At 37.4% G+C, this 14,302-nt stretch overlaps 1 protein-coding gene across 1 annotated transcript in view; it reads right to left on the bottom strand.

Annotated features, from left to right (window-relative positions):
- Nucleotides 1–836: 836 nt before the first annotated feature.
- LOC141427965 (T-box transcription factor TBX6-like) overlaps nt 837–14,302 on the bottom strand; it is a 48,837-nt gene continuing 35,371 nt past the window's right edge. Inside the window, exons 4-5 of the mRNA XM_074087582.1 lie at nt 8,397–8,537; nt 837–2,467 (exon numbers count right to left, since the gene is read on the bottom strand). Of these exons, the coding sequence (XP_073943683.1) occupies nt 1,994–2,467; nt 8,397–8,537 (615 nt within the window). The 3' untranslated portion in view covers nt 837–1,993. The remainder of the gene's footprint in view (nt 2,468–8,396; nt 8,538–14,302) is intronic.

The following is a 14,302-nucleotide window of genomic DNA, read 5'->3' as shown; positions in this document are numbered from 1 at the left end:
GATCTAATTGTATATATATCTGTAGCGCAGTGGAAACCAAGGGTGGTAGGTATAGGTAGGTGGGTACATAATATTTTTATCTTACTTTTCCGTCGCTGATTGTTATTTACTTACCTATACAAGGTGTTAATTGAATAACTGAAAACCAGAAAGTAGTTTGCTCAAATCGAGAGTAGAATCGATGACACTATGTTTTAAATCTGGTTGTGTTTGTGTTTTTAAATCCCTGTTTTATTGTGCCCAGTCTAAAAGTTACGACTGCGACAGGCGCCATTTAAATATTTTAACAAGGTTGCATACTATTTCGATAATTTCATACTGGCCGGTTTGCTTGCTGTCACTGTGTGATTTTCTTCTAAAAACTTCAAAGCCAACGCAACTGACAAAAACAAATCATGAGTGGGTCATCGTTCATCCACCATTACCTCTAATATTTCGTTTTCTAGATTTTTTTTACGTACAACGGGAAAACCTACTAGACACTGGCAAAATTGTCCTCCAATGGACAGAGCCATATTTTTCTAAAAAATCTAATCTAATCTAAATCATGAGTGTAGAGTTAGAAATTAAGTAGATTTACTGACTTAGCAAAACACACCAATATCTTTTAAAATAATGAAGATATTCAAAAATAAATTCAATCAAGTTACTTAAAATAAAATGAAAATTTTAGGGTGTCTGAGGTTTTCAGTTAGTTAATTAACTAAGTAGGTATCTAACAAAAAGATATCCGAATAGGACGGTATTCCAGTAATTAAAATAAAACAAAACGTTACTTAAATTGTAAAATTATATTTATAATAGGAAACCTATAAAAATATAAGTAGAACGTTTACCTCTATAATAGAATCTCTTAATTATGTACAAGTTATTTAACGCACAATTTTAACTCAAGTACAATTTATATGCGTATTAAATTTAAGTTCTCATATTTTCTGTAACAACATATTTTTATACGACAATTTCATTTTGACCTTTCAGTCGGTTTAGTGTCTGTCTAATTATATTTCTACCTAGCTTCAATCGTCAATTCAAACGATGTGCACTTTACAGTTAAGCATTATTGTATTTACGTACAGTTTAAAGGAAAACTTTAGTAGGTACCTATTTGATCTCTTCTGTGATCGCAGCTCAAGTGCCGATTTCACCAAAAATATTTAATACGATTTTTTAAGTTGTCAAATCAATTGATTGTGAATTAATTGTTGCATATTTTTAACTGTTGGTGGAATCAGCATTAAAGATAGGAAGATATTTATTTAAGTTACATTAATACAATGCTCTAATAATATTACTAATCGACGCAGATCCCTATTAACTATAAATAATTATTTATTAAAATTATTTTTACAAGGCACTGTTATCACAATAAAATATATCTCAAGTATCCTACGAGGTAATTCTGAACTCACATTTTATAAAAATATCAACAATATTTACATTTTTAAGTATCTATTGCGAATAATGCCCGTCAAGCTTGCAGCCTTACTTTAAGTCTATAGCATACTTTGAAATGCGAAATTCGAATTGAGAAAGAAATAGTACTTAATATAAGAAAAAGAAAGAATTTAATGAAATTCAGAGAATAAATCACAATTTGGTTTATTCTAATTTCTTTGTTTTTAGAACAGTTTAGGATTATGTACAGTAAAATGTATGTAGGTAGGGACGCACGCTAGCTACTCGAAAAGTACAAATCAGATTCAAGACAAAGAAGGGCTCATTTTGGTGAGCTGCGACTACCTCATTGACTATTATCACACTGAAAGTGATCGTCACCTTAAAGAAACAATGTGGATACCTTTATACTTAAAAGGCTTTTAGATATAGGTACTATTTCAAATTGCAACTTAATTTTATACAACTTTATACTTCATACAATTGTCATTGGGGCTTCCGATTGATGTAATTGAATAAAACTTGCCGATGTTAAAACGGCATTTCAAGTCCATCCTTAACACAATTCGTTTAAATGATTACGAGCAAACTCAAATCAACCTTCACCTAGGAGCGCGCTTATGGTGAAACTTTTCAGTCGGCGGCATGGCGCCGGGGCCGGCCCCGGCGGGGAAGGCACGGCCGGCGGGGGAGGGGGCAGAGCTGGTGCCCAGCCAAATCCGGCCATAGGCCCGGGCCAAAGGCCTAACGGCAACGGCATATGTAAGTGGCTTAAGTAGGGAAGCTCAGGGGGGCAGAATGGGGGTGGCGTGACGTTCCCAGGTGGTACGACGATCGGAGTCGGCGAGTCCACAAGCGGCGGTGATCGTGGCGAGGAAGAGCGTAAACTACCCTCTTCAGAACATGATGAAGCTGCGTCCGAGCAGGGTCGCTTGGGCTCAGAAGACTCCGTCGATTCAGTGTTGGTGTCGGTGTCAACGTTCTTTCGTTTACATTTTGACTGCCCGCACGCGCGGAATCCTTTTGCGAAGGGGTTGTTATCGATCTTTAACTTCGTGATGCGGTCGTTCTGTGGACAAGGAGATAAAAATTAGTAACAAGCCACAGAAAATTCAAATTGAAGACTAACTAACTTAAAAACCTAATTCGAAAAGCTTTGTTTTCCTACATTCATGTAGGATTCATGTAGGTTAAACAAAATCAATGATCTACACTTTACATTATATAGTATATATTTGTATTGTATTGTATGTATATGGAATATCTCATGCTTCTTCGCTAATAACCCTGTACGACTGCTGTCTTTGCGACACATAATATTATTACTTATGCAAGTAAACGCATAGTACTAAAAATATTGTAGATCATTGACACAGGGGTGGGGTGGGGTGTGGCTCGCGAATTATAATAACATTTAATAAAAAAAAATGTTATAGACATGTAATATCCTTGGTTATAGCTTAAGGCACGGACTAATGGGATACGACGGTTTAAGCTTCGGCGCACATTATCAACATTACTAACAGATAATAACTCTGTGGCAATCATCAAAGTGTTCAAGACGGCTCACCTGGGCAAATAGCCGGTCATTATAATTATAATCTTATATTATATTCGATCTAGGTACTCAGGAAGTAAACTTTATAAAATTAGTAGTAGTAGTTTGGTATTTGGTAAGTTAACGCATTCACTGCAACCAACGCATATATGCGTTTTTGGAACTTCCCCCCCAGTGCCGCTATCATAATTATTCATACATTTTTAACGCACATGTGCGTCGGTGGCACCTGTGTTCAGTCAAGTCAAGTCAGGTGGCAGTGAATGCGTTAATAAGGTAGGCATTAGATAAGGTTAGGTTAAATTTATTTCGTAAATCAATCACAAATTGACTTAAGCCAGAAACAAGAACATTAAGCTGTTACAAAGTGTATAGTAAAATAGCTTCTGTTTGTATTTATCTTTTAATAATGCCATGTTAAATATCAACCCAATACAATTATCACGACGCTAAATGCTGGCAAATAGAGAAAGTTACTTTAAACTCGGATTAAACTGTGTCATAATTAGCATCTATCGAACTCTAATATCCTCTGCCTCGTTAACCTCAACGACCTATAGGTACTTTTAATTCCAAAGTCAATTAGAATCTTTCTTAAGATATTTACACGCAATTCACGAGACACAATTTACAAATAGCGGGTATTCATACTTATAATATTACTTAATGTAATCTCATGTTTCACTGAAATCTTGTTGGATTAACTCTTGTATTTTATTATTTGCGCAAGATTGAAACAAACAGTTAACTTGACAGAAGTAAACAATTAAATGCAATGTAAACGGTTTGATCATGAGTAGTTACACGTTACCTAATCGACACGATCATCAGCCTGAAGACGTTACATCTACTGTTGAAACAAAGGCCTCCTCCCCTTAGAACTCGCCACTTGCATCCACGGTGGCCGTATCCGTTCGTTTCGCACTAACGTTTGGCAACCTGATTCTTATCGCAAACTCTAAAACTGTAAATACTTCAGGATTTATATCAGGGCCATCGTGTAGAACTCTTTAGAGGTTAGTTTTATAAAGTCCGGAAATATTTACAGTTTCAGAAACAGAAATAAGTAGAAACAGTTGCGAAATAAATCAGATTGCCAAACGTTAGTTGCGAAACATAGTTGGTTAGTATTAATTACTTTGAAATCAACAGTCACCTATTCAATACGAGCTAAAAGACAGGCGAAATATCGCTAGATGGCGTTAGTATCGTGAGGTTTTTACAAGCTTTTCTTTAGCTTGCCCTATTCATTTATTTGGGTCAAATCTTGGAAGCTAAATTTGACTCACTTCCAGCGCTCCGATTGACTTTAAATTTGGCATAAGTATGCCAAATTTAAAGTCAATCGGAGCAAATTTACATAAGTATGTAAATTTGGTGACAATACAAATCAGGTAGTGACATCTTGGTAGTCCTGCCAGGATCATCTTCGCAGAGGGAACTCTTCAATGGTTAATAAGACCGACTTGAAATTTGGTACGAATATGCAGTTTAGATGACAATGCAAGTACAGTCAGCCAAACAAGGTTGTATTATTTGACGTAACGGTCTTGCTTGCAATTGGCTAATAAGTAAATGGGCCAATTGAACGCAAGACCGTAACGTCAAAAAAACCTCACGATACTAACGCCATCTAGCGATATTTCACCTGTCTTTTATTTATTTAGCCCTCATTGAGTGACGTCATAGTTCACTCAGGCCAGACCAGATAGTTTAGACAGACAGAAACCCTCATTGAGTGGTGATGTCAAATTGGCAGATTTAATTTAATAACCTAAACCATTCTCAAGTTACTTCTATCATATATGTATATCCGTAGGTACGTGTGTTCCTGGCTTTACACAGGATTGTTCCCCATCAAAGTTCGACTTAGGTTCCAACGGCTACAGTTTTAAGGCACGGAAACTTCTTATCTCGTTCGAGAATGCAATTTAAACATCCGTTTCCGCATACATCCCTAATAGCTTGTAAGGGATAATTGTCACATGTGGCGTGGCGACAGGCCAATTAGTGGGGCTCATGCGCGGCGCCGGCGCCGACCAACCACAGCTAGTGCGAAATTTGATACTCGGAAGCTATACTCTGGGTACAAACTACACAATATTACTACGTAACAAATCCGATACTCGGTAAAACCCGGCCTACCGCCAGTGGTGTAAGTAACTGTCACAGAAGACACTCTAGGAAGCCTAACTCGCTAGCGCTAGGCTTTTCGCGACTAGAGCAAGTACGTAGCCCGTTCCAATCAGTAAGCATGTTTGAAAGAGATAATTGCTACTTGCTACAGAGGCTGCTTAGTTTAGTGGCAGTTGAGTTGAAATTCTGGGATTTACCAAATTCCGATCGGAGTTCCCGAAATTTTAATTTAGAATAAACTGAAAACAATAGGTAAATTTATTTTTCGTGTATAGTGAAACATAGAAATGTCCAGTAATGAACTTAGGTAGGTAAGTACCTAATACCTACGTACATCATTTTGTTTTAATGCAGTGACTCGATTATTTATGAAAGACTTTACAAATCCCTATTTTCTAATATGACTCAAACGCTTATGCTTGAGCCGACCTGGCCAACCCTTCAGCGACCGAGCCTTTTTAACGCACCCAGTTATCGGCTAAATCCTGACCGCAAACAGTCATCATGGTATGCGAAAGTCACTTGTAAATGATGTTTACCGGGCTTGATAAGCTGGCGCCGACTGCGATAAGGGAACACCCGTCGGGATAAAAAAGAGTGCTAAAAGCATGGAGCAGTACCGCTAAAGTGTGCTTCTCGAGCTGGGCGATTGGCGGCGCCGCCCCCGGCCCGCCCTGTCGTCCGTGACGTCACACAACCCCTGCGTTTTCACTTTTTGCGTGACCGTAACACATATTGGCGACTGTCGCCAGTTTTTTATATGTATAATTAGGTGGCTATGCACTGTTTAAACATTAACCTAACAAGGGTCCAGGGCGGCCAACAGATTACCGCACCGTATCTTTTTTTGGGCATGTGCTTGTTCAATACTGATGATAGAAGCGGTGTGCCACCTAGTTACGCTCGGCGTCGGCTACTACAAAAGACAGTTTCTAATTCGTTGGTAATTCGCAACAATGCTTTAGCCGGCGGGCGTCCGTCTGGCCGCGGTTAATGCGCAATGATACGCCGTTGGCATTGTCCGGTACCGTTACTGGGATAATCCCACAAAGTCGCCGATGTAAATGGACGTTCGCGCCTCGCTGCAGTCAGCATCAAAGGCGCCGCGGGAGCAAAGATGCCGCGACCTAATTATACTGCAGTCCGGGGATTATGCAAGAGCGTCCGCCATTGTACTCGCAACAAACAACGGGGGGCTCCTGTAACGGCGTATGTAGGTAAACAAGCCAAGTACGTTTATAATTGAAGTATCGAATAAATCGGATTAAAAATAACCGCACACGCGTATTAAGTTAATGTTATGTTAATATTTCTTGTTTACGTTGGATTGTCAGCAGTCATTTTAATATCAATATTGTATAAACTTTAAACGCACCGGGCCCTTAAAGGTCTTGTCATAAATAATCCATTCCTTAAAAGCAAAAGTTACTTATAATTAGACTGCCAGGACTAAATATTATAAGTAACCAAAACATTTCAAGCAAGTATTATACAAAAGACCGGTATGTCATCTCAAGTAAAAATTCATAGAAATAACAGTTTCCATGCTAGAGATGCGCATAATTTAACTTTAACACAAAACGGCCTGACAAAGTGAAACAGTTGAAAAGTAAATTAACTGTCTTTTGTTTTCTTAAGTATACAATGACCACTCGAGTCGCAATCGGCACCGTGTTTTTATCTGTGTTTTTTTTTCTGGCACCACAGTAAAAGCATTGGCGCCTTCGGCCGAAAAAAAAATGGTCATAAGTGCGAATCATCGCTTGTTCCAGGAATTTGAATTCGTTTTCGAGGAAGCCTAATGTGATGATATCACTAGGAATTCCCGAGTTCTGATTGAAATTGATCATAGTTAGCCTACATACAGGCATGTATAGCCGCGAAATTAATATAACCCGTGTATCCGTGTACAATTAATTATATATGGGATAATGTTATAAAGGATTTTTTGAAGTCACAGAGTCTAGAATATTAACTTGGCACAGTTTCAGGAGCAACATGACTACAGGCTACGTGAGACAGAAATATCTTGCCATGTCTTTACTTGGAGATGCAAGACAAGTTGGATGCAGAAGTACATAATAATATTAGCTACGTTTCGGACTACGTATTTAATTTCTAACCTCTCTTCTTAACCACACAACGCAATCGAGACATTTAGATCTACATTCTTAACAGAGTTTGTCGGTTGAATACCAGTAGTGAAGTGCGGAACCAATCCTACAGGAATCGAGTTGTCACAGCTCCAAGCTATCTGCTATGTCCTTTTATATCCTTGGCAGTAGGGTCGTAAATCGATCATTGTTCCGACTTTCTGACTGTTCAGTCAAATAAACTGAACCTTTTAATAATCAAAGGAGCTACTGCGCAATCGACAAAGGCATCATCAAACTTTCGGAATGGGGGCTTGTGACGTCACTATTAGGTAAAAATCGTACCATAATAATGGTGACTCCACTCAAAACTTCTAAACACTCTATCCTCGTCACTTTTTGTTTTTCAAACAAAAGAAAAAATACGTGTACAATATTTTTCAATGTACGGCCTTATTTTATGGGGATCTGCTGCAGACATTGAGTCAATTTTTATCTTACAAAAGAGAGCAATTAGAGCAATTTATAATTTGAAGACGCGTGAATCTTTAAGATCTTTTTTTTAAGGAAACAGATATCCTAACCCTGCCGTCGCTTTATGTTTTTAAAATAATCATGTATGTTAGGAAGAACATATGTGATTTTCCCACTAACGTCGATAAGCCAAAGGCTACTAGAAACACAGGGAAGCTTAAAGTTCCATCTTACAGACTGGCTAAAACCAAAAAGTCTTTTCTGGGAAATTGCATACGTTTTTATAATAAAATTCCAAAAAATATTATAAATGAAACGGATACAAATTTCAGATCTATTGTCAAGAAGACATTAATATCAAAGGCGTATTATAAAGTTAATGTTTATATCATGGACAGGGATATTTGGAAATAATTCCGATCCGCATTAGCGATCCCTTCAAATAGCGAACCTACTGTGTTAAAAATAAAGCTGTGTTAAATACTTGTGATGTATACATATCATTTAATAATATTGTAAATCTGTTTTAAAAAAAAATATATATCTCGTTGAGTTTCTTGCCGGATTCTTCTCAGCAGAGGTTTTTCCGAACCGGTGGTGGATTTTTTTTGACATTCATAAGTGCTTGTTATAGCCTAAATTGAATAAAGATATTTTGACTTTGACTTTGAATTATCTAACTGACGGACTAAACAGTTTTTAGTCGTCTAGCCCATGCGTGGAAGTGTTGTGCTAACCTGGTAGGCGGTTACAGCGATGAATTCTGTCTCAGGGAAGGAGAAGGCCGCGTGCGGCGCGCCCCACGCCAGGGCGGCCGCGTCCCGGGCCCGCACCACCACCACCCGAGGGCGGTATTTGTGCATTGACGTTAGCACCATCTGAAACAAAACACAAATACTGTTGAGCGGAAATCATATTTCTACATGAATAACTTTCTGTTCCCAATCCGCGCTGGGCCCGCATTCTGAGAGGAGGCTGTTGCCAAGCATTGGGACGTTATAGGCTGGGACAATGATGATGAACTTTTTGTAAAAAAAAAAAATTAATACAAGCTTTTTTTGCTGACCGAACTTGTTGACTGTAAGTACAGTAAATAAAAAGCCACGCCACACAACAACAACCAACAAGGCAAGGTAAATGAAAGCTTTGTAACTACACTTACACAAATTAATAAACAGGTATTGTTTTACAAGAAAACAAAAATAAAACTAAAACTAACCTATTGAGCCTCAAAAAATGCATATTTACAAATATCACCCAGATCGCTTTTATTAGGCAGAGTGCTCATAAGGCTGGCTACGTTTCCTCGTTGTATAGCAATGCCAATGTGTTGATCAAGGATAGCACCAGCCTTATATGGTCACCTGTGTAACTGACAAGCAAAACAGTTCTTAATTTAGTTATTTAAAATTATTAATGCTCAATTTGCAAAAAAATTTTAATTTGGCCAGATATTTATATAAAAATCCTGTCACTAATTTAAAAATTTAGAACAGCTAGACATAAAACAGTAAACTAACACTCGGCTAAAGCAAAATTACTTACTAGTGGTCAGCGTTAAATAATCCTAACAACTAAACAAACCAACCCAAATATGTATACAGCAAACAGACATAAAGTTCGATACATATTGGCAACGACTGTCGCGACAGCAACTCGTGACTCGTTGTGTGTACAAGCCCTTATGGCACTTGACAATTCGCTACCTGCGGTGCGCGGGCGCCGCTCGAGTGCTTTCGAGAGCGTAAAAGGGTTTTGGTTATTGTTTTAAATTGTTTCGGGTTTAAGCTTCTTGTTTTTGAAAGTAGTGTTTGAAGTATCTTTGGTGGTTTACAAAAAGTTTGATGATGAGAGGCAGCTTCTTAACTTCTGTTACAGTTAAAATAGTAGAGTAAAAAAGAAGGATCAAAAACATTGTCCTAAATATTTACATAGGGAAGTTACGGAAGCATTTTTGTATTAATATTAGGTATAATGTGAGTAGCACAATCGATGAAAGATCTAACAGAGATCGACTCACTCTATCATCTATCATAATGACTCAATGTAGCCGGCCGGATCATGCAAACTGTGTCAGACCTGTAGATATCTTAGACTGTATACCAGTTGCGCAGCGTCCATAGAACCCTATTGTCATCATATTTACAAAATAGACCAACAAGACATACATAATTTATGAAAGATGTACCTAAGCGATCAATGCTTCGGTTTAACCACGAAAATATCTGACGCCACGCCACTGCTGTATACAAAAACGTAAAAACGAGCACAAGTAGTCAGAATTCAATCAAAGAATCTTTTCACTAAGACAATTCATCAAACCACGATGCAAATAAGTCAAATCTGAAAAACCCTCCGTTACGCAAACACATGTCACGCTCGGAGATCGCAGATAAAGCTGTCTAGACACTAGCTAATTGCTGCCGGCGTTTTTGCGTCACAAGTGTGTGCACAGCTTTACGCGACGCCTACGCTTGAAAAAATTGACGCCCACTGTATATGGTACATTGTTTATGCTAAAGATATAAATTGTCGATTGCATCAATAAATTACGGTATTCCGTGGTGATAAAAATGTAGAGCTTTCTAAAATTTATAAGCTTCCTTACTAGTTTATGCCGTAAAAAATCGTCCATTGGTTTGCCTTATTTTATTTACCTACATAGTTTTAGGTTATATATATTTAAATAAAAGTAACGGAATTTAAAAACTACAAATTTAGGTATGTCATGTCGGGTTGAATAAAATTCCATTAAGTTTCATAGCTGTTTCAAACGTCTTGTAACGAGAAACACTTGCATCTTGTTTGAGACGGACATTCGATATGTAGCAACAAAGTAACTCACGGTCACTAGTGCTACCCGAGGATATAAAAAGCCCGCGCCCGAGTTTGTGAATCCCCGTCGAGTATAATTGCTGTTGTAATAATTTCACGTATTGTTACATGCCATCACAACTTAGAAACACTACAAAAAAGACAAGCAAATGTTTGCTTTGAAGTTATGTCATTTATACTTAGTCCATCGTATATGGACGAAAAAAAAACAAAAAACCCGACTGCCTTAAAAACTAAAAGGAAGGAAATAAGTCTAGTGGTCTAGAACTCTGTCAAGAAGCTCATTTAAGGTTCAACAGTCGGGACCCATTCAAATCGTAACCAGCTCAAAAAATCTTGGTCATGGGTCCCGACTGTTGAACCTTAAATGAGCTTCTTGACAGAGTTCTAGACCACTAGACTTATTTCCTTCCTTTTAGTTTTTGAGGAAGTTGGGTTTTATGATTTTTTAAATTTAATCTTTTTTATTTTATACTTTTTTGATATTTCTATGAAAATAGTAGATTAAAAGTATTATAACCCATATATATATTTAGAATGGGCTAATTATTAGCTTTAATTTGAATCCCATATTGTTACTATACAAAATATTTTTTTTTATTCCTCCGCCATATTTTTTTTCGCAGACGCCATATTGAAATATTGACGAATCCAATGATACCTCATATGTTAAAATCTGTCTAGCCTTTTAGGCTGCAGCGAGGACCAAAGAAATGGACATACATACCCACATAAATACATACATACATACGCTCGAAAAACATAACCCTCCTTCGGGCAGTCGGGTAAAAATAGAAAGCATTGCAAGCTACCACTCACATTTGCTGCCTGCTGTAAGATCCTGTTCAAAAGCTTGCAGCATTATGACAGCCGTAACCCTAACTCCTCACTGCTCGTGAAATTGAACGAGGTTAGGCGAATACGATGGTTTGGAAAGGCCGTCCAACTCGCTCGGTACTTCGGTCAACTTTTCCGAGTAGAGTAGGTATATACTTCGTCGAGAACTTCGCAAATTGTGTGGAGCTAGGGTAAAATTGTGATTACTAGCGGGAAATTCCAAAATTCGAATTTTGTATCATGTTTATGATACAACTCTTCCTCTCTCTCTCTCTCTCTCTCTCTCTCTCTCTCTCTCTCTCTTCTTCTGCTTTTTTTTCTTTCTTTCTTCTTTCGTCTCTTTTTAGACCGTGAGGAGTGGCGATTACTCCACCGAAAAGAGCACAGATCTTAAATTTATGAAAAGAAACTTCCTCTCAATCTCATATTAAATACTATTAGCATGAGAGGAACAGCACGATACGTACTTAGTTCGAATTTTGTACTTTGTAGATAGATCGTACACGTATGGGCAAAATCGCGGGCGAAAACTGTAAGAATTTACATTTTTCATTTCCACCAAAGAGAATTTCTATATCGAAAATAAAAACTGAAACACAGATGCACAGAAAAACCAGAAAAAGAGACCAGCGCTGGGAATCGAACCCGGCCCTCAGCATTTTGTCCTATGCACCACATATCTCAGCTTGTTTGTTTCTTATTTAGTCACTTAAGCAGCGACTCTAGCGACATCTATGCTATAGCCCTCATCGAGAAACTTTCAGCACTCCATTGGAACTAACCGCTCACCCGGAAAAGAGATGTCGCTATTAATAAAAAAAAAGCCTTTATTTCTTCCAGAATTTAAGTTTAAAAATGTACTTAATTACTTTTAAATTTAGTGTTAGTATGTTTTCTTGTTTTTTTTTAACAAGATTCAATATTTAAATAAGATTAATTTTATTTATTATTTATTCTGCAAGCTCTGCAGGTGGCTTCCTCCAAGGTAAGCTGTCGCTATTAAGCAATTAAATAAAGATTGTTTTTTTTTTGGAGTCTTATATTATATGGATTCGCAGTCCATCCATTGTTAGTGGGTACAACCCCACGAAAAATCAACCCAATACAACATACTTTCAAATAGGATCGACAAAAAGTCTATGAGAATACATATTTGATCCAAGAATTTCAAAAAACAAAAGATTCATTCGCATCAAACTGAATGATTTGGGACTTTGTGACGCTATCGATGACGTCAATCGGTTTGATTGAAGACGTATCCGCGTGATGGACGAGCTACCGGACGCGGCGAAACTTTGTATGTCTGTCTATCAATCCATGCAAGAACGACGTGAAACGGACAGACGTAGTTTAGTTCAATTGAACTTTTACCCGAGCAGCTTCCTTAGCTTTTTTGCTTCTAGAGAGAAAGTAATGTCTGTCTTCGTACTGGTTGTTCAGCTACCAATATATTGTTTATGTAAAAGTACCTACTTATCTACAATTTGTTTAGGTTAGAATATGAAGCAGCAAACAGATAAAACAGCCCACGATTCCAAATATTCACTTTGCGATACTTTATATCTATCTATCTATATAATACCTTTAAACGAGCAATTCTTTTATAATACAAGATATTTCGGGGATCTCGGAAACGGCTCCAACGATTTCGATGAAATTTGGTTTCTAGGTGTTTTCGCGGATGAAAAATCGATTTACCTTTGGTCTTATCTCTGGGAAAACGCCTTTGATCGAGTTTTAGCCCAGGTGCTTAAGGTATTAATAGTACATTCCCCTCTTAAATTTTGTTTGATTGTAATGTTTCAGGACAAAGTTTTTTATTTCTCATTTTGTGTCTAAATATATATATTTTTTACCTTTGCAGTAAACAAAAGTTTTCTTTCGCAAAAATAAAAAAAACATCCAGTGGTGCCGTTTGAGGCATCAGATAAAACGCCACATTTACACGTGTTAACAAAAAGAGGTTTAATGCTGCGTCTTTATGCGACAAGATAACGCTGTCCTTATACGGTCGGATCGACCTCGTACAAGATTATTAAGATAAGGGTGAACCGGAAATCGGTCTCAGAACGCGGAGGCGAAGGGCCCACTGAAAGGGAGCGAAGTCGGTACGATTTGTTTTGAAAAGTACCCAAATATTTTCCTGGTACCTGATTTTTATTATAACATCCCTTAATATACCATTCATAAATTGGGAAAAATTGTGCTTAGGTAATTTTAAATACAAGTTAAGTAAAAAAATTTAGAAGCTCTGATTATTTTTGTGAAAGAAAAGAAAATTATTTCAATTGCAGATTTGTAGCAATACAAAGATTTTAATAGAAGTTGTGAGTTTTTCACGGACATCATTGCAATAATGGCCATTCAATAAGTCTTTGAATATTTTGAATATTTTATACATTTATTTATTGTTACGTGTATGATTGTGATTATTTCTCTCTTTTACATGTTTGAAATTAACTCGTAGGTTATAAAGCGATTTATTTCGATCCAATAGATATCTTGATCTATTTTTCCACTTGATGCTACAGAAAGCTACGCTCAACAAATTACAAAATTTCCAAAAAAAAACCAAAGCTGGCCGTAGGGCGTGGTCTTTCGTCGCTTTAGGGAAGCAAGCAAGGTGAGCTTTTCCTGATCAGGTTTATTTATTACTAGCTTTTGCGCGCGGCTCCGCCCGGCGTGGTATTCGGTTATCGCGCGCTGTTCCCTCGGGAACTGTGCATTTCCGGGATAAAAAGTAGTCACTCTCGGGCCCATAAACTATCTCTATGCCAAAAATCACGCCGATCCGTCGCTCCGTGAAAGACGGACAAACATACAAACACACTTTCGCATTCATAATATTATTAGTAAAGAAATTAGTAATTAGTAATATAGTAATTAGAATTAGTAATATTAGTAATTAGTATATTAGTATGGAAGTATGGGTTTAGGTACAGTTTTGCATAAAAGGTTTGACAAGCTGAGC

The sequence above is a fragment of the Choristoneura fumiferana genome, chromosome 5 (genome assembly GCF_025370935.1).
Source record: "Choristoneura fumiferana chromosome 5, NRCan_CFum_1, whole genome shotgun sequence".
NCBI classification, from domain to species: Eukaryota; Metazoa; Arthropoda; class Insecta; order Lepidoptera; family Tortricidae; genus Choristoneura; species Choristoneura fumiferana.
The sequence above is the reverse complement of the archived record's forward strand: the minus strand, read 5'-3'. Positions and strand labels throughout refer to the sequence as shown.